This window comes from Acanthochromis polyacanthus, chromosome 19 (assembly GCF_021347895.1).
Source record: "Acanthochromis polyacanthus isolate Apoly-LR-REF ecotype Palm Island chromosome 19, KAUST_Apoly_ChrSc, whole genome shotgun sequence".
NCBI classification, from domain to species: Eukaryota; Metazoa; Chordata; class Actinopteri; family Pomacentridae; genus Acanthochromis; species Acanthochromis polyacanthus.
The window spans coordinates 21,832,689-21,854,664 of NC_067131.1; the positions used below are offsets into that span (position 1 = coordinate 21,832,689).

At 40.4% G+C, this 21,976-nt stretch overlaps 1 protein-coding gene across 6 annotated transcripts in view; it reads right to left on the minus strand.

The window, feature by feature from the left end:
• The window catches only part of spata20 (spermatogenesis associated 20), a 101,094-nt gene that overhangs the window by 26,835 nt on the left and 52,283 nt on the right, over nt 1–21,976 (minus strand). For all 6 annotated transcript variants that reach the window (XR_007937893.1, XR_007937892.1, XR_007937891.1 and 3 more), the window contains 2 exons: nt 17,048–17,247; nt 12,759–12,839 (listed from right to left, as the gene is read on the minus strand). Coding sequence is in view for 2 of the 6 variants with exons in the window: in XM_051939221.1 (XP_051795181.1) it covers nt 12,759–12,839; nt 17,048–17,247 (281 nt within the window). In the remaining 4 variants the exon portion in view is untranslated. The remainder of the gene's footprint in view (nt 1–12,758; nt 12,840–17,047; nt 17,248–21,976) is intronic.

Genomic DNA, 21,976 nt, shown 5'->3' on the forward strand with positions numbered 1-21,976 from the left:
CTGGGCACTCCGGCTTCCTCCCACAGTCCAAAAATATGCTGAGGTTAATTGGTTACTCTAAATTGGCCGTAGGTGTGAATGTGAGTGTGATTGTTTGTCTGTATATGTAGCCCTGCGACAGACTGGCGACCTGTCCAGGGTGTCCTCTGCCTTCGCCCGAGTCAGCTGGGATAGGCTCCAGCACCACCCGTGACCCTAGTGAGGATAAAGCGGTGTATAGAGAATGAATGGATGAACTTTGTTATCCCCATTTACATCCCTGATTACATGACAGGAAAACATTCACAGCCTGTAATGACACAGAGAGAGTTGTGTGAACATGTGGGCCTCTGCAATTGTATGTCAAAATGTGTATGACACAGACACTTTATCTGTGCAGTGTGGGTTTTATTTGCTGAAGACGATACCTTTTTGTGAGCACCAATCAATAGTACACACTAACTCATGACATGATTCCAAGCTGGTTCTGTAACATCTGGAAAGCTACAGAGCGTGACGTACACAAAACATGACGTACTATGTCTGTGTATCATTAATGGACCTGGTATCAGATATATTAGAAGAAATAGTTGACTATTTAGTGACTAAATCTAACCAGCTACCACTACTAGTAAAATAACATAAACAGCTGGCCTGTATCATTGGTAAGCCATCCCTTGGCTGCATGCTTTGTGACGTACCGAAATCTGACGTACTCTGTAACAACGTAACATGGTCCACCGCAACAAGTCTATATGTTGTAGGATGACCATGTTGCACAAACACTTTAATCTTGTCACATGTGATCATATTCTGTGGAAAAATCTTACATGAACCAGCTTTGTTGGTATTATTGATAGATGTAAAGGAAAATATCGTACTCTGTAACATCAAGCAACAGCGAGGAAAGGCTGCACCAGTGGAATGATCTCCAACTCTGAGAAGCATACCAGTGATGTTACTCTGCTATACACCATACCGTATGGCTATTTCAAAACAACAAGTCAATTTTCAAAACTCACAACTCATTTTGTTCTGGTTACATATATATCTCAGGTGATTGTTGAAAACTTTTTTTTGTCATCGTTAATGAAAAAAAAAACAGTGAGGTGTTTTGGCACCAAAGTTAAACACCTTCTTTATTATTGTTTTACCTCATAAACTTACATGCTTTTCTGTAATACATCAAATATTCACAAGTAGCTGGCACTGCATTAGAATATTTTCCAGTCACTTTTTTAAACCCCCTTTTAGATAGGTGTCCCTATTAAATGTGAAAATTTACCATTTTTTTCATGTTAAATCAGTGTGTGCACTCCCACAGAATGAGCAGAACCATAGGAAAGTATATATCAGCTTGATCATAGTTGAATGGGCTATCACCTCATATAAGTTGCCAAAATTAAAGATGAATATTGACAGATATATGAGCTAGAGAAGGAAACCACAAGTGTACATGTTCCCATACAACAAGCCAGTAGATATACAGACAAGATGTGCAAAGGACTACATGTCAAACAACACCAGTAATGCTGTCCATTCTCTGCTGGATGCTGAGTGCACATGCACCTCCCCCATAGCATTATGGACATGGTGGAATTACTGGATAGAGAGACGGGAAAAAACTACTCAGCAGAGGAAAATGTAACCGTTCTGATATAAGAATGATGGAGTGAGATATAGGTTATGTAAAAGTAATTTTTATACGATAGCATGCAAAATAAGAGAGAAAAGAGGATGAGTGGCTATCTGAATGCATTACAGCCAGCATGGAAAGCACTTTCCTTCAACTATAAACATCTGCGACCTTTCCCACAGCTGTCAATCAACCTACATTCTGCTCTCTGGCTGGTTGTTAGGCTTAGCAGGTCATTAACAGAGCAAAGAGGGGGAATTAATTCTTAGTACATATACTAAACACAGATAAATACATACATTGTCTTACACGTGGCTTTGATGACTGCACCAAGGGATTGTGATGGTGGGGACAAAGGACTAGAGGGCCAACAAAGCAGCAGATTGAAGCAAGGGGGTTCAGAGATCACTATGAAGGACTGTGAGACTGCCTCACTCTAATCCTCCTCTGCACTGTGCTATTACCAGTGCTAGTTAGCCTCTGACTATGCTCTCTATCTTCAACAACCTCCTTCCTTTCTTCTCTCTGCTGTGCACTTGATGTCACCCTGTTCACTCTTCCCCATGTCTCTAAGGTCCTGTTAGAGATTCTCAGTTGGTTCCCTCCAGAGATGTTTTCAAAAGGACCTTTCTTTTCTCTTAAAATGCCATGTTCCTTCTGTCCCCTCTCTTATCTGTCCTCTATTCCACACTGTCTTGATCTTTTCTCTAAAGGGACAGGGGAAATAGGAAACATGCCTACTCACATTTTTCTCCATTCAAGAATTCTTATATCTTGCTTCCTAAATTGTAAAATATCCCTCTAAAACAAGGGATAACTCTTTTTGTTGCAAGCATCTTTCACTAACCCACATTTTACGGTCCACAGACACCTTTCCAAGGATTCTACTCGTGTCACTCCATTTCCTTACTTAAATACACTCCAGAGAGACGCAGTCAGCCAACCACTCACTGTGACTGCCTGATTCTAACAGTATAACACAAACACAAAGTTACTTAGACAGTCCTTTGGAAGCGAAAGCACTGAGACTGATTAACAAGCAGTGTTGACAGAGGCATTCAGGCTAACAACAATGCGAATTCACAATGGGAATTATTGTGCTTGTAAAACATTGTTCATCTCATAAAAGACCACACACATAAATTATGTGCTGACAAAAAAAATCATATTTTGAACCACCGTTCCTGCCAGTGCCAAGATGCTTTGTTGCTTCATAATCAGAACAACCTTGAGAACAATCCAGATTTTGTTCTAATGAGCCTTCATTGAGCCTCAGAGAGAGGTGAAGGGGGGGGGGATTGGTCAGGAGTAAATGAGACAGAGGAGGGAGAGTGTGTGCATCTAAATGTGGGTCTGTCTCCAGATGTTAGCCATTAGCAGCAGGGTTATCTTGGCCAGACGAAGATGTGATGATCTCGCACAACACTAAACACACACATAGACTTATTCCTGGAGATGGGATGCCACCCTCTGAGAGGAATGGCACTGCTGTCTCCAGCAGATGTGAGTCACACACTCACAAACACACACTTTCTGTCCACAAACATATACCCAGATACCAACACAACCATATTCTGCTACATATTGCACACAAACATATGCAAATTGAAGCACATACAAAAGCACAAGATCTCACATTTACATTCTATGAACACAAAGACATTAGTGATAAAATGAGACAGGCAGAAAAAGGTGGTAAACAATTGTCTGATTAATTGATTATTTGTTTGAGGGGAAGTTTAATCCGCCACAGTTTTTGTAAGTGAAAAATTGATCAGCTGAACCTATTCCCCCTTATTATTACGCATATTACAGTAGCTTCACATTCCCAGCTGGCAACAGTAATTTTATCACCTAAAAAGACAGCTGCTGTTTGTTTTTACTGGCAGCAGCTAGCTTGGTCATTGAGCTACCTTTAACTTCAATAACAGGTTGAAAAAAAATAGTGTTTACCTGACTTTTTAATGTTCACTATGCAGATCTTGTGAAAAGAATGTTATTGTTTTGCTCTTGAGGGTTATTATTCTAAAGGTGTGGGTCCCAGGCAAAAAGTCAGCATCTGTAAGTTATTGATTGTCTTAATTTTCATGCCCTAATTTTGTATCAGTGTAAGAATTGACACTGTGTTGTAGCCAGTCTTTTCTCAGAAGTTGTCTGATATCGACCCACTGTAAACTGGTTCGTTGCGGAACAGTAGATTCCTATTCAACTTATTCTTCTTCGTCACTGTGAACTGGCACTTTCTCGTTTGCTAATTTGCGCTTTTATTGTCCGCTGTTGAGCGATTACTCTCTTCTACCACTGTAAAGAAGTGGGGAGAGACCCAATGATTTTGGTGATATATTGGTCTTTGCAGGTTTTGTGCAACTTCAAAGTTTCATGATTATTCTGTGTTTACTTGGGACAGGCCACACTGCCCCCAATATATATACATCATAGCATTCCCTTTGTACTGCAAACATAAGTAGCCAATGTTAGCCATTGTGGAAAGATGTACTTTTTCTTCTTCAACTGGTACATGTGTGCCTGCACCTGCACTCTCATCATCAGTTGTGTCTGAGTGGGGAGCTCTCATTGGCTCTCTCCTCTGTTATTATTGTGTATTTGAAACAGTCGGCTATAGACTGCTTCATCTTTGGACTACAGTAACAGCTGAATGGATTGTTTGACTTGAGTAAGGAAGAAAAATGTACTACAATATGTATAGCTACTACGGTAGCTGTATGTGCTTGACAGAGAGGTTCCAAAACAACCTAAAGATCATCATGTACTTGCATTAATGCAGTCAAATTTGAACTAATATGCTCTCAAAAATAGTTATGTATTCATGGTTGTAGTCTGGAGTCACACATGCTGACTTGTTCAATGTTTTCAAAGTGGATGTCCCAGTCCGCAGACAAATGTAACCTTGTGAGTAAATGAAAAATTTGCTTTTTGGTCTAGTCAGCAGCCCTCTACTGAGCAGGACATGTTAATCATTGCAGCTTCTGCTAAAGCAGATGCAGTTTCATCTATTATTTAGGTACTGTAAATTGTGTTATTCTGTAAAGCGTACAAGTCACATCCCTTCTCAAATGTAAATACATCTACAAAGTTTCACACAACTTGACTTCACTGAGGGCCTTAGGAAATTGTGATTACCCTTTAAAGATTAATTTATCAAATACATTTTGCGATTAATTCCCTGGTTGTAGTAAAAAAAATGCAACAAATAAAACGACACTAAGCTGCAGGAAAAAATGTCTGCACAGTTAGATAATGCAAAAGATTAACTTGAAGAAAACCAATTAGACTGGAGGAGAATGGGAGTCAGTATGAGACAGATAAAGGATGGAGTCAAGGGGGTGGATTATGTAAGCGCAAAGGGTGGGAAGAGATTGGGGGATGTCAAATGAGATAAACGGAAGAAGTAAAGGAAGAGTCAGCGAGGGGATCATGCTCCACGTTACATTAGGTCGCTATGAGCAGAGAACATGGCTAATTTAAATCCAATTATTTCTTGCCTGTTTTCCTGGTTTGAGGCCGACACAAACTAATTGTGGTGAATGAGGTGCTCAGAACTCAAGTCATGCTAATCTAAACACACACACATGCATACACACTGAAATGTTCACTTCATTTAATTTATTTACTATTTTAATTCACTGCAAGACTCACTATGCTTCTCAGTTCACCCTAGCAGTCGGCGGTTCTCCTGCACTGTGATTCGCTTGTTGGAATCAGTTATAGCTCAAAACATTGCTTGTAATTGTAATTGCTGCAATAAATTGTGATTCATTTTCCTATTACACAGGAATATTGCTTGATTAGAGTTGGGTCGAGGTTTGTTGGTTAGAAGGTACTGAAATTGTAAGAGGGCGGGAGTTGCAGTACAAATAGAGATGCAGTATTTCTAGCAATTAGGCCTCTCTCCACACTTTTGCATGCCTGTATTTGCGCCCGGCGTGTGTTTGTGCCTCTGATCATTGTGGTGCCGTATGCATCTTTGCTTTGCCACTTTCTGTCTCCCTCCTATGGAAGTGTGAAATTGTGTGTGAAGGCTTTCATAGAAGCAGAATAGTAAGGAGAAGACACAGTCAGTATTCAGTTATCTGTGACTGCTTTCAGCAGTTAGAAATAGGGATGCAAAATTTCAACTATTTATTTCACTGGTAGTTGGCCATGTTAATAAGCAGTAATTGCTCAGTGAAATTAATTAAACACAGTGAGCCCTTTTCCACATGCTGATAAAATCATTGTTTAGCCACTGCAAAATTGTATTTCTTTCTTTAGTTATGTTAAGAACAGATAAGTAAACACCAAATTACTATAATCATAGATCAAAAAGCAAACTTTTTTTTGTTCGCAGACTTTATTCAAATTACTATTATATAATTCTTAAGAAAAATTCCAAGATATGAAACACGGCAACTTTATCAGTCCAAGAAATCTGTCAGTGTTTACTGCAATCTATAAATGTATACTCAGGGCAGAACGTTGCCAATACACTTTATAACTTTGGTTTGAATGTTATTAGAAACATGTGATCGAACTCCTGCTGCTACTGTTGAATATTAGTAGTGTAACCAGCTACCATAGCTACACTCAGTTCTCAGGATGTGTTAGCATTTAAGCTTTCTAGTCTAGCATTAGCATGAGCCTCAGGTAGCAAGCTAAACTGGACAGCCAAACACTTTTTTTTACAACTTTATGCATAGTTCACGAATTTCACAATCACAGTTAGTAGTTAAACAACAGGGAAGTGTGTTCCTTTTAGGCAATTTTTTTTCAGGTGATCATCACACACCCCTGTAACTCCATGTCAATAAACAGAAAGAGGCTCCATCCAGTCATGCAACCAGATTTTACAACACATCTGCAATACCTTTTCACTTAAACTGCATGCAACTCCTCTTCTGCCTCATTGGTTAATACATTTTTACTCAATTAAATTATTGATAGTAAAAATTAACAGTTAAAAAAATTACAGTCCCTAGTTGGAGATGTTGCTTTACAGCAATCTGTTCCTCTTATAGAAGTAATGATGATGATGATGATTATAGATGAGAGTAAGAAAGAGCAGTTGCTAATAGATTGTTCTCTGGCTTCTGCACAACACATACAATCCATACTGTTTTATCTTTACATCAACCGTCTTTTTTCAAAGTTGTTTTTTGGTTACAACTTCTGGATTTAAAAAAAAAAAACTTTTTGCCTCTGTTATAGTAATAAAGAGAGTGTTCCCCCATCTGGGAGTACTTCACAATACTGACTTTCACACTACTTTAAGTGTGCATTATTTCACATTTATTCTTATTGATCCCAGCAGCAAAGAGCAGTGCATTCTTCTGGTCACCATCATCTCTTTTCTGATCCTTCAATGTATGAGGCCTTCAAAACTCCATAATTGCTGCATCCCCAGCTCAACCATCACTGCTCTTACTGCATTAGCAGACACAGCCCAGTACCCTCAACTAGAGTGAAGGTTTATTAGTCTGAATTTGGTGCACAAAATTTAACATTCTGATCCAGTTAACATTCTGTTAACTGGACTGAAGACAACTTATACAAACACACATGAATTGACTTGCAAATAGTTCCCTGTAAAACATTCCCACAGGCATCAAAAGGACACAAATGCCACAACAAATCAATTTAACACACAGGATTTGCATTTAACAGCAAAGTAAAATAACAATTATAGTGAAATAGCCACTCAAACACAGCATATCATTTTACAGCTTGACCTAACAAGAAATGTGAAGGAAGAACTGAACATTTGACAGGAGAGATAAAATTCCTCTCCATGTACTCATTTTGTGATTACTTTAGTTTAGAGCTTATATAAAACTTCTGCCTGGGTGACTGAATGGTGGCTGCATGTACCAGCAACACACATTTCATCAGTAATCATTATCAATATCAAGTGAAAGGAAACGTGACAGCTTTTTCAGCTATATCACCCAGCACTACTTCTACCTAACATAATATAGCAGCATTAAAACAGTATCAATATTTGATGTGCTAAAGCATTTTTTCTGTATCTGGGAGATAGAAATGACTTACTTTCTCATGTCATTTACTTACTTACTAAATCCACCATCAACAAACTGAAAAGCAAAACTGCTCTGATTTTAGAGTAATGACATCCTTCCCAAATCATCTAGTATATATATTTTTTAAATTTACAGACAACTGTGACAGCTCCTGCTTTGGAGGATTCTGTCCAAATAATCTGACTGCAACAAGACCAAGCATGTGACTAGTGCTGGCAAAATGTGATAGCACATAACATACATTCTCCTTAATAATAGATCCAAGTTGATAACGGCTCTATCTTGCTCATTCTTGGTCTCCGTCTCTCTGCAGGGAACTGGAATGGCCTGATGTTACTGCAGCCAGTGCCTGATATTGCACAACTCATCTATATTTCAACAGTGCCCTGTTGAGCCCGTATGTGGGTCTGTGTGTGTGAGAGAGAGATGGAGCATCGCTGGACAATTACTGCTTTAATGTAGTGTTCTAATTTTGGTTACAGGCTGGTCGAATTAACACAATTCAGTGAGCAGTCCTAAACAATCCGTGGTGAAGCTGACTGTTGTGAGGTCTTTGTGTTGAATTTCATCTATTCAAACAGTTTGTTAAGCTCCATTCGAGAGCTTTGCACACAATGTGACAAGAACAGCAAAAGTTTTTTTTTTTTTACCATCTCCAAGATGTACAGCAACATTTAAAAAAAGAGCACAAAATTTCAATCTTATAGGACGATTTGACTTTTGAGCAGCTACTTTCTGTAATTCAATACATTTAATGTCAGCAGTTATCTTGTATTTACAGATGTCATACAAACACTTAGTTTCCCAAAAAGATTCCAAAACAACAACCAAACTGGCCACCTTTCATCCGATTAGCTTTAAACTTAACACTGCAGTATTTTTCAGGTCCCAAGGTATAGATCTATAAAGTTGACAGTGGGATGTACTAGTCAAGATAGTGAAGAACAACACCACCCACATACATACACACAGATTCTTTAAATTAGATAGATTAGCTAGATGGTCAATACTGAGAATCTAGTCTTTGGTGTCATAAGAAGCACTGTGCACTCTGTGGCAGGCTGCAGTTCCTGAACTGCAGCTCCTGAACTGCAGTAGACTGGGATTGTGGAGCTGCAGCATGTACAGTTTGTGTGAAGCAGCAGGCTGCGCTCGAGTCACTGCAAGCTGCAGTTTGTGGGCTGTAGCAGGCAGTGTGGGATCTGCGCCAGATTGCGTTTCCAGGAGCTGCAGCAAGCTAAATTTTGATTATGGTGATGAGCTGCAGTGTGTGGGCTGCAGTATGCAGTTGGGAGGCTGCAACAGGTTTTTTAAGATCAGCAGTGGGCAGACCAGCAACTGTGGAAAGCTGTACAGTGGTCACTGCAAATGGTTGCATATGTAAAAGTGTGTGTAAAATTCTTGTTTGTATATGTCTATGATGATCATGGGGCTCGGATTAGCTACTGACTTAGCCAGTGGTGGAAACTAGTACTTGAATTTCTTCTTTGGTTCTCCCAGTCTGTCTCTGTGCGACACATAAAACAGCCTATTAAGCCTGTTTCTGTGTTCCACAGATAAAGCGGTCTGTAGCTAGTGGAGAGGGAGATCCCGACTAAGACATACAGCAGGGCAAAAAAGTATTTAGTCTGCCACCGATTGTGCAAGTTCTCCCACTTACAATGATGACAGAGGTCTGTAATTTCCATCATAGGTTCACTTCAACTGTGACAGAAGGTGAAAAAAAATCCAGGAAATCACATTGTAGGATTTTTAAAGAATATATTTGTAAATTATGGTGGAAAATAAGTATTTGGTCAATAACAAAAGTTCAACTCAATACTTTGTAATATAACCTCTGTTGCCAATGACAGAGGTCAAACGCTTACTGTCGGTCTTCACCAGGTTTGCACACACTGTAGCTGGTATTTTAGCGCACTCCTCCATGCAGATGTCCTGTAGAGCAGTGATGTTTTGGGGCTGTTGCCGGGCAACACGGACTTTCAACTCCATCCACAGATTTTCTATGGGGTTGAAGTCTGGAGACTGGCTAGGCCCTTCTAGAACTTTGAAATGCTTCTTACAGAGCCACTCCTTCATTGCCCGGGTGGTGTGTTTGGGATCATTGTCATGCTGGAAGACACAGCCACATTTCATCTTCAATGCTCTCACTGATGGAAGGAGGTTTTGACTCAAAATCTCACAATACATAGCCCCATTAATTCTTTCCTAAACACGGATCAGTTGTCCTGTCCCCTTTGCAGAAAAACAGCCCCAAAGCATGATGTTTCTACCTCCATGCTTCACAGTAGGTATGATGTTGTTGGGATGCAACTCCGCATTCTTCTTCCTCCAAACATAACGAGATGAGTTTGTACCAAAAAGTTCTATTTTGGTTTAATCTGACCACATGACATTCTCCCAATCCTCTTCTGGATCATCCATATGCTCTCTGGCAAACTTCAAACGGGCCTGGCCATGTACTAGCTTAAGCAAGGGTACACGTCTGGCACTGCAGGATTTGATTCCCTGTCGGTGTAGTGTGTTACTGATGGTAACCTTTGTTACTTTGGTGCCAGCTCCCTGTAGGTCATTCACCAGGTCCCCCTGTATAATTCTAGGATTTTTGCTCACCGTTCTTATGATCATTTTGACCCCACGGGATGAGATCTTGTGTGGAGCCCCAGATCGAGGGAGATTATCAGTGGTCTTGTATGTCTTCCATTTTCTAACAGTTGTTCCCAGAATTGATTTATTCACACCAAGCTGCTTGTCTATTGTAGATTCACTCTTCCCAGCCTGGTGCAGATCTACAATTTTATTCCCGATGTCCTTCGACAGCTCTTTGGTCTTGGCCATGGTGGAGTTTGGAGTCAGACTGTTTGAGGCTGTGAACAGGTGTTTTTTATACAGATAAGTTCAAACAGGTGTCATTAATACAGGTAACAAGTGGAGGACAGTATAGCTTCTTGAAGAAGTTACAGGTCTGTGAGAGCCCAGAGATCTTGCTTGTTTGTAGGTGACCAAATACTATTTTTCCACCATAATTTACAAATAATTTCTACAATGTGAGTTCCTGGATTTTTTGTCACATTCTGTCTCTCACAGTTCAAGTACAAACCATCATTTTAAGTGGGAGAACTTGCACAATCGGTGGCTGACTAAATATTCTTTTGCCCCACTGTACCTGATGATCAGAGTGCAAGTACAGATAAGATACGATAGACTTTATTGATCTCACAAAGGAGAAATTTACTGTTACAGGGCTCTTAGGAACAAAAAACAGAGGAGTGCAAAAGTCACGAAAGTGCAAGAACAAGATAATAAATATTGCACATAATAAGAACTACACAGTAGTGTTATATAGTCTGATGGCAGTGGGGATGAAGGACCTGCGGTAGCGCTCCTTCTTGCACAGGCTGGAAGATATTGACTAAACCGGTGAAGAAAAAAAAACATTTAATTACAACAGCTAAGGTTGAGCTAAGGCTGCAAAATAAAATTAATATTTATCACAACCAATATTTTAGCTCCCCACAAATACATTATGTGAACTTAATCAACAGTGGTATTTCCATTTAAAAATACTCTCCACTCAGAAAACTCAAATCTGATATACAAATGCCTTATTTCACTCTATTCCAACTAATTTATGGTCTCATATCTGTTCAAGAGCACCAACGGGTGTGGGAAGAAGCGATCAAAGCAGTCCTGGTGCGACTGACTGAGGAAGTTGCACCAGTGCCACCAGCGAAACAGTAAGTATGGAGCCCTGCTGCAGCTTGTATTTTGGTCATCAAAACAAGAATTCATTGCAGGTAATGGACATGCAATTTAATATGCAAACATCTTGTCATTCTTCTTTATTCTTTAGTCACAGACTTTGTTGTTCCTGCTGTGTGAATGCAGGAATGTCTGAGTTGTTGAGATGTAAGCAGGAGTTCGGGTAACCCCCCACCGGGAGGTTTGATTCAGTTATGCAGGGTGTCTGGATGGCAGGGTGGCTGGATGGCACGCTGATTCCTAAACCTCCATCTCCTGTTGGAGACAGCCTGCCTACACAGATGGCTTTTTCTTCACAGACTTAACTGTATGATCACAGGCATGCAGGTTTCTCTGTCGTCTCTTTCTGTCTTCACTACCTTTTGTTGTTCTTGCTTCCACCAAAATGATTTGCTTTCTCCTCGGCTCTCTATGTGTCATTATCTGGTGACTAGGCTGATGTGAATTCTGGCTGTACAGAGGTGACTGCTTTTAATAGGATTTTCTAGACCAAGTGGGGCACCCACCATCAAATTGCAAACTCTTCACATGACATTGCACATTTGCCTTTGATGATGTTGCCTAGCAGCAGGGGCTCTCCCTACCAGCTGCCAAAGGCCAGGATGCGGACTGCAAACATCTTCCCAATCACCCGATCTGCTTTAACCTCAACAATGCACTCCCTTTGGTTCCCATTAACACATCCACCAAGTCTGAAGTGGATCAGATGCAAGATTATCAATATGTCTAAAAAACACAAACACTTATACAGAGATTCCTTGATTTGCTACTGAGATTTAGTGGGACATGCTGAAAAATTTTCTGCAGCCATAAACACAAATGCTGGCCATCCACGTTGAATTAAAGTCTGACTCAGACTGACAGCTGTCCAGTTCTCAACAAAGAGTCTGCATCAGGGCAAGCAGGAAAATTCTGGCCTACTCAAAGCACACAGAAAGAACCACACCAAAGGAGGAGTTGGACCCACAAGGCATTTAGATGTCAGGAAAGGCCTTGAAGGTCAACTAATGCCCAAAAAGCGATAGCTGAGAAGTTATTACATTGAGGAGAGGAGAGGCGTTTCGGCTGACCTTTAAAGGACCACACTTCAACCAGCCAAAACCCCAGGCACAGTTCTAGGCTGTTCTCACTCTGTATCTGTATGTTTTTGTGTCTGTCTGTGCATCAAAGGTTACTGCTAATTTGTTGCCTTTACAGAGGTACTACTGTTGGAGTGAATCAGTGCATGCCTGTGCTGTTGCATGCTCATGTTTACTTTTAATGGTTATCTTCAGCGACATGTTTGTGTTGACAAGTTGGTCAAGATGATACATCACTTTCACACTACCAGTATGCTAAATACTTGCCTTATATGGAAGGAAGAGAGAGTTGACTGTTGCGAGAAGATTTGTAGTGTCTGGAGCATCCCTCTGGCCACAGATCACAATCTAGAAAAATGAAATTGGAGAGGAGTGACAGGAAAAGTGAAGGAAAAGGGATAAGGAAGGAACAAAAGAAAGAGTTATGAAATCAGAGAGCATAAATAGTAATGTAAGAGGGGAAAGGTGACACATAAGTGGAGGGGAGAGGAGGATAAAGGGATACAAGGTCAGTGCTGCATTTGTAGAAGTAACAAGGGGTGCAGGTGTTTTCTCTGGGATTGCCTAACCTCGCCTCACTCCTGAGCTTGTTACCCTCATACCCTTGTCACGACTTATCTTCTGCAGGTCACGTATGATGGACAGAAAGCCAGCTAACACTACTGAACTCTCTTCTCTGGTTGTTTGATTGTACAGCTCAAGCTTTCATGCTTAAACTTTTCTTCAGGTGATCAAGAAAGTTTGGGGTGACTGCTGCTGTGCTTTGCAAGTACGCTGGTTTCAGTGGTTTCAGGCTAAACTGAGGGTGTTAATATTTCAAAAGAGATTATATAACTGAGCCTGAACAGCTCAAATAACCTATTAAATGCATGAGGGCTGTAAAAATTAGGGGAAAGATTTGGAGTCTGTGTCCAGGGATTAAGTGTGCATGAAAATAAGGAGCTGAGATAGATAGTGATGACCTACTACGGTTGAAATGAGGTGAGAAATGTCTATCAACACATTAACTGCTTACTTAAAGCTCGTGTCCGGAGTTTGAATAGCAGCGCTTCCCAAAACACTGTTGGTCCCTCCCTCCCTCTGATTTCGCCCCTTTATTTGTGCACGCGCACAGTACCAGCTAGGAGTGCCCGGAGTGCTGCAGCATCTTGCCTGTTTTGCTGTTTTCCACTCTTCTACATTTAGTACATTTAGGAAATAATAAAAGAATTACGTTAGAATTCTGTATTGAGTCTAACTTGTCCTAATACCAAAATAACATGAATCTGCTAGGACGAACGAGTAAAGTTTCAATATGTGATTACACTCGTGTATCCCTCTCGATGACGTTGTTTATCAAACTTAGTGCATTTACGCGTGTATATGTGTTACATTGTTTATTTATTTCTATCTAGAGTTCAGAATTGCATGACTCCTCTGACGAAGAGTATGTCCCAGACGCCCCAACATCTTCCTCCAGAGGTCGGACATCTAAACGAAGCCGTCAGGCGGGCTATGGAGGCCGTGGTCGGGGAGCGACGCGAGCACCCCGAGCCAAAAAACGTCCTGCAGTCTCTTGGCCTGACAAGCCGTGGGATTGCTAACTTTTCTGGAAGTTGCTGAGCCCTGATGCTCTCTCCTCCACAAGCAAAACAAATGTGTGCACGGTTGCGTAGTGCGTAGCTCGCCCACCTCTGCATGGGCTTGCTTGCTGTGCGCGTAACCGTTGATTGACAGCATGACAAAGCTGAAGCTCGAACTTGATTGGTCGGCAGCGACCGGCGCTTTTTGGAATAACATGGGGGTCTATGAGAGGAAGGCGGAGCTCATGAATAAATTTTCATATCGCGTCATACTAACATTATATTATAGTATCGAACTAGACTAACACATTTAAGCTTTGTTAAACAATGATACATAAATTGAAAACAAACGGAAACTCCGGACACGAGCTTTAAGGAGGAACATAAGCAAATGTTTATCCAAACAGTGTTAACATTATGTTGTGTTGAGCTTCCAACTCTAGCTTTAATTAGACAACTTGTTATTGAGGAAAAACTAGCAGTGGAAATTGAAACAGCACAGGACAAAAATGACATACAGTGAATAGTTGATCTTGAATTGACTACCTCAACACTAAATCTAATTTTGTGCCAGTAAATCCCATGCAGTTTTTTTTTTGTTTTCTTTTATTGCATTATTTACTGACAGTAAAATCATTTCATAGACTCCCTGCTTTCTCGGTGACTCTAGAAATGATGTCACCCCCCACCCACCCCCACCCACCCCCACCCCTCCAAAAAAAACAAAAAAGACAAAACTCTGAAAGGGGTTCAGCCTTGTTTGAATTAGTGAATGGGGTGTGTAACCCATGTGGTAACCTCCACGACTGAAATGTGACTGCAAAGTGTCGAAAGGTGTAATTTCACAAATTGCCACTTGAGGCTGGCTTCAAAAATGAGTCAATCCCCCAAAAAATCCCCAAAGTTCAAATTATCAACATGATTTACAGCACAAATAAAAATATTTATGGCCTAATAAAAAAAACTGTTGTGAACTCTATAGCTATTTCTTTTTTTCATAACAAGTGTACAAGGAATATTTTATTACATGGCATTTAAACATTAATTAATTTTGAAAGTTAGGTATCGTTAAGGGAGTGACTGCTTTGAGTGTCAGGTGAGAACCTTCATAGGACAGTCCATGGCCCTGAGATGGTGGCATGACCTGCCTTAGCTCCACTCACGCTTCACCTGTGAGCTAATTTTTGTATTATTTGGGAGTTAGGACAAGTCAGAATGGTGGCGACCGTAGCCAACACCCTCAGCTTCAAAACCGATGTAATGAACACATTTCATGATGCTCTTTAGTGGTTAAATCACTGTCAGTTTTTACCTTTTGATTATGATGAACACAACAAAACATAGTTTGATAAAAGAGGCGCTTTAAACCCACTTGGTGCTGAATTAAAGCAGGTTTTGTTCTACATTGTACCTATATTCTAGTGTGAGTCATGATGTTATTCTGTGATTTTTTGTCAGTAGCTTTATTAATGTGTCAAAGATAGACTGTCAGAGTAATTAGTAGAGGCACAAAATATGTAAAAATATGTACAATGTGTACAGCTTAGTCAGGGTGGATGTCTACAGATTTTGAGTCAGGATGGAAAAAGGTCCCTTGGTCATGTATGAGAGATGTTTTTCCACTATTCCTCAGACAAAAGAAGAAATAAAGAGACCGGTTTTAGGCTCTGTTTGAGTTGTAGCATTGCTCACATTGCTGACATAGATTAAGGGAATTGCTTTACTAAAAAACAGTCATCAATAATATATAGCTAAATGCTTGCTGTGAAATAGGAATCTGAAAAGATTCTTACAGTCTTACCGTTAAACAAACCGTCTATGAGGCACTGAAGCTTGTTGTATTGGCATCATGTATGCGTGCAGTGATGCATTTTTAGTTATCAGCATGGTAACTGATAATAGAAACGAGTCACTGTAATCAATATGGATGAAGCATTCATTGTTTTACCAGCTTCTTGCTCAGTGTTTGTTATGGTGTTGTGTATTGTTTTTACTGTACCAGTAAATGCAATGTCTTTTGTGTCTTATAGTGGGTGGACATGCAAATGAATTTTGACTAACAGCCAGGTAAATACAACCAAAAACTAAGATAACTTTAGGGCTCAACCAGGAAAGCCAAGATTTAACAATTATATTTTTGAGAACTGATTAAAGGGCTTTTCCAAATTACTGGGTTAACACAAATGAAAAAAGTTCAGTCATAGATGCCATTTTAAATGGAACAGACTACTCTGTCAATAGCAGTGACAAAGCATAGCTGTACTGTTCAACTCAATCCAGCATGGATTCGATTGCTAAATATTTAGTTCACCTTTTTTTAATTCTCTAATTCAATAAACCACTCAAAAAAATATCAACAAAATTAAATCAACTGTGAACCAGGTGTAAACTAACCGTGACGTCACCCGTTGGTTTCAACGCCGAGAAAATGAAGCCCGGATTTTGCTACTTCCTGGTCGCCGTTTTGGATTTTTTGGAGCCAGTGACGTACAAAGAATCATCAAACAGACTGGACCGGAGAGCAACTAGGGGCAGGATTGGCTGAGGACTCTCTTATCCCGCCCACATTTTACTGCAGAGGCTTCTGTTGCTGTCTATCAAGTGTAGCCACGCCCCCTGGCTCCGCCAACTTCAACGATTTATTTAAAATTCAGTATTGATTTATTTTAAGATCGGCCACCTGACCTCTCATTTTGACCATGAAAACTAACAGGAAAAAAATCCTGAGCTGTAGAACATCAGTCTATCAAATTTTATTTTTTCCAAAAATGAATTGGGGTCTATGAAGAAAAAGGTTTTTGGAGCCAACTCTAGCGGACGGAGTGATATTTCAAGTTTTTGACACTTCCAGGCTGGCTTCAATTCTGGAGCCAGATGCTATGTCCACTATATATACAGTCTATGCTGTGAAAGCAGCAGACAAAGAAAATCCCCCTGGTGGATGAATGCATACTCATCATTATCAATTATTGTTTGTGTTGGTGTGAGAATAACCTGTTTGAGCGTGTAGTGCTGGGCCATAAGAGAACGGACCATTTCAGGCAGGGCTATGGGAACCTTGTTCAGACGGTCAGAGAAGGCTGTCAGCAGCTGTTGAGACTTCTGGAGCCAGTCCTGTCTTCCAGTATAGTGGGACAGACGCAGGAGATTGAACGCTGACACAGAGTTAGCACTGGGCTCAGCTCCATCCTGATCTGAGACACACAAAGGCACAAAACATATATTTAGACAAATATAGCCTGAGACCAACATTATACTTTTTTCAAGCAATAATATACCCAACAGCATGTTTCAGCATGTATGCAAACAGAATGAGTGCCAGTCTGTTAATATGAACTACATAGCATAACCTAGCTTCTTGTCTTTATGCTGTATATAGCACATTTGACGGGAAACAACTACTTTATCACATTAACTGATGTGTTTGATTTAGCTAAGGGTGGCACAGTCAGCGGTGATTAGCACTGTCACTTCACAGCTAGGATCCAGGGTTCACTTCTCAGCCTGGGGTCTTTCATTGTGGCGTTTGCACATTCTGCCTGTGCCTGCGTGGGTTCTCAGTGGGTACTTCGGATCCTCCCACAGTCTGAGAACATACTAGGAGATTGTAAATTGTCCATAGCTGTGAATGTGAGTGTGCTTGGTTGTTTGTTTCTATGTGTAGCTCTGTGATAGACTGGCCACCTGTCCAGGGTGTCCCCTGCCTTCACCCTGAGTCGGTTGGGATAGACTCCAGGCCCCCTGCGACCCTACAGAGGATAAGGCGATGTACAGATAATGGATAGATGGATTTAGCTTAGCTAGGCTAGCTAGCATGCAAAATAGAATTCAAAACAACTAACTGTGAAAACAAACTCAGTTTGAAGTTTTTTGTTAACCATTTATTTTTATGTAAGTCATATTTAGTCAATCTCAGAGAGACAAAATGCTTGTGATGTTTTCGGTTCAAGCTGACCACTGTTTTCAGGAATGGCACATAAGTAAGGTTAAAAATAGGAACTATAGACCTATATGGGATAGGACACTGGTCTGAGGAGGCTTCTTTGTCAGGATATGGAATGTAGACTTACAGGTTCTGACATTTACATAACATACATACATAAATAAATAACAGATGTGATGCCTCTGATCCAAAAAATTACATTCCTGTTACAATTTGTCAAACAAACTGATTAAGTGCAGATGCATGTTCCATGTCTTCCTTTATTTCCCAGTACACAACTATCTCATTTCCCAGAGTCACTTTGTGGTGTGATGTGATGGAAGTAGCAGATGACCTCATGACTTAGCTCTGTTAAGTGGTTGGGTCCTTATCTTTAATCAGCATCCACTGTGAGGCGGGAGATGATCTTCTCATAACCTATGACCTCACTACACGTCTGCTTCTCAGCAATGCCCTGATGCCTGTGCTTTTGAATGTGTGTCTGAGTGTCAATGAGTGCCAGAAAGACTTCCGAGTTGGTAGCTGATGAGGGTAAAATTGAGCATGATGCAGTGATAGCTAGAAGTTGGGACTTTGCATGGCTATAGTAAGAGGATAGATGAGTTTCTGTGCAAATTTGCAGATCTCTACCACCTGTGCTACATTGACTTCAGGGTCCTTGAAAATTAGGCACTTTCCATGAGGGGCAATGTTCAGCAGTCCATATCTCTCTAAACAATGTGCTTAGAGGGCTCCCCCTGTATACGTTACAAACCAGTCTGGTCTAGAGCAATACTAAATGGTGCTAAGACATTAATCTGTAAGATTTCTAGTATTTTTAACACCCTTAACTACAAATAATTTATACATTTTGGGCAAGCCCCCCTGCTCTGTAGAGACTTCTCCTGAGTGTGTGTGTGTTGTTTCTAGGACATCACCAACATGTAGGGAGCTTGGAGAAAAAACTGATACCCAGAAGCAGAGATATAAGCATTTTAAAACCTAAAAATTCCAGGTGAGGATTGGGGGAGGGCATTTTGGCCTGAATTATTAAAATTTGAAAATGCCCTAACTCAAAAACTACTGGGAGTAGATGCCTGCAATTTTGCACATAAAGTTTTTTTTTTTATCATGATCTCTCACCATCTTCCAAAGCCAAATTGAAAATGGTGCTGCAACCCCCATCTGTGAATTCAGACGGAATTGGTCAACTAGCAAAGATAGCCTTGCACAAGCATGAATGGTAAAAGCCTCAAACGGTACTGTAAACCGCAGTAGTATTATTCATGACAAGCATGAATTAACAACCAAATATAGATGCAAGTGAACACCCCTGCATGACTGAATTGCAGAAATTGCAGAGATTCTATCCTGTGGTATGGTTCAGCTCTCTCTGAGCCCCAGGGCAAGGAAGTTTCAACATACACACACATATACTGTAAATACACAGAGACAGAGTGTGAGTGTGTCCGCCTTCCGCGTTTCACATCTCCACTCTTAAGAAGCCCCATGAAAGGAGGTCACGGACACACATGAAACCGTGATGGAATGCACAACACTGTAACGTACACGTACAGAGAGTGACTCATGGAAGTCACAAAGCAATGGCAGCACAGCCCACAAACACTCTGCACTACAGCACTGCTTATACTTTTATTAGTTTTTAGAAGTCCATAAAAACACTGATGTTTCTGAACTGAAGAAACCTCAAGTGGATGTCTCCTAAATGCATTTGCTTCTGAAATGCAAATACATTTGAAAACACATGGTATAAGATTTTTAAATAAAAGCAGAACAGATACTGTGCGTGATTAAAACCTTATTCCTGAAAAACAAACACACAGGGGAGTCTGGCAGGCTGTAAGATGTAGAGTGGCAGCGCGGTGGGGTAATCCGTCTTGCACTGACAGGCTACGCTGCTGGGACAGGCGTCCACACTGCAGCGGCTGTAGCGTCACTAATGGGCTTCAACCCTGCACAGTGCCGCCACCACAATGCCTCCGTCAATCCTCTCAGATGAGAAACCTCTCGCACGTCAGCTCCGATAAACACATACAGATGCAGGTGTTACGACTCGCAGGGACAATTTGTCCCGCATACACACAAGCTCACATGCAGCCATCATCTCTGATCTGTCAACAGTTCATAACAAGAATAACTGTTAGCTTTTTCTCTGTTCACCCACCCATCTGTAGTATCTCATTCCTGTCTGAAATACTTTCACCGAGTTACCTGCTACAAGCACACGAGTTTGTGTGTCATTTTGTTTTACGTGGAAAAATATAGCATGTGGAACATCGAAACTGACAATCTTCCAGACATAATTTTTAGTTTAGAGGATTTTATGCAGAGGTTTAATGTTGATGCATGAAAATGAGATCAGTGCTCGTTCCAATCTAGCCTTTTTTAAACTGTGCATATGTCTCTCAGCCCCTGGAGAACAAGTACACACACAAAACCTAGTTTATAACACCACACAAACCAAAAGCCCTGAATCTTCAGCTGAAAAAATCCTGTGACAACAAACAGGAAAGACACAATGTGATGGGGGAAAGACCAGCCCACTGACAGCATACGCTGTATTATAAAGGAAAATATTAAATTGAGGAGAGATGACAAGGGAATAAGAATAAAAACACATGTGGGAGAAGAATGCTGTTAAAATAGATGGCTGCTGTCAGATGCAGTAGCTCGAGACCAAAAGCAAAAAAGAAAATTGCAACCAGATCCAAACTGGAAACTTTGGTCTGACAGATCAAAGGTAAATGTCTGCATGTCTACAATGTGTCAGTTTTCTTTGACCTGCCAGCAGCCATCAGTGAAAGGAGCGGACTGGCAACTGAAGACAGACTGGAGAGCACATCAAGGTCAGACCCATTTATATTTATATCCCATCAGTCCTGTGGTATAAAAACTCTTTTTTATCTACAGGTTTGTAACATAAAAGTTCCTACTGAAAAATAAGTATTTATTTGGAGAGACTACAGGCTTATAAATCACAACAGATTAGAAAAAGGATATAGGGTAGATTTAGACAGTTGGATTTAACCTTTATAAGCTATATATATGCTGGAAATGTGTGACCTTGTATGTGCTTATGAGTACAATAGGGCATCAAGAACCAGTTTCAATTGGGTTCTAAAGAAAAATTTCATTAGGAAAGTTTCATTTCAGTTCAGCTTATCGGTTTGTCAACAAACTTCACTCGCACTAGTTTTTAAACAGTGTACTGCAAAAACTAAGTGCAATCTATCTGAGCCATTAGTCATACAAACTGAATGCCTGCACATCTTCCCGATTCCTAATGCATTTTTTCTTAATAAATCATGAGTTTAGCATTATTCTCAGTTAACCTACTCGGCAGCTATTGAGTTGCTTGATTAGCACAAATTGTGTCACAGTCTTGTCACCATTGCCTTCATTTACCAAAAACAACACATCTCACAAGGACGGGACTGGACTCTGCTATCGTTTCAGCAAAGTAGGTGAAACAAACTCCGAAACATAAAAAACCCGAAAAGAAACCACCATTATTGCTATTTTAGGATTACTTTTTTGAGTTTTGGGTTTCTGTTGCCAGCATTTATCATTGCTAAGTAGCGTTTCAAGTAAGTTTCTCTGCTGTTGCAACAAACACAAAACACAAACTGTTATGAACTATTCCGTTTGTCTAAGCACAATACAGCAGACCACTGTAACTATACAAGCCAATATAGCCACACTTCTTATGATTGCAGCAACTTGTTAGTATTTTTCTAACACACTTCTCACAACACATCCACTAGTCTAGATCACAACTGTCATTAAAGTGGTTGTGCAATCAGGCAGTCACTGTGTTACCTCAATGCTTAAAAAACACAATAAATGTATGAACTCCCATAAATATTAAGTGTCAGTTTACCTTGACAGACAAATATAGGTACCAGAGGAGTACCTTAGATATGTTAAAGTACTAATATCACACTCTTGAAGTCCTGCACTGGAAATGGTACTTAAAGTAA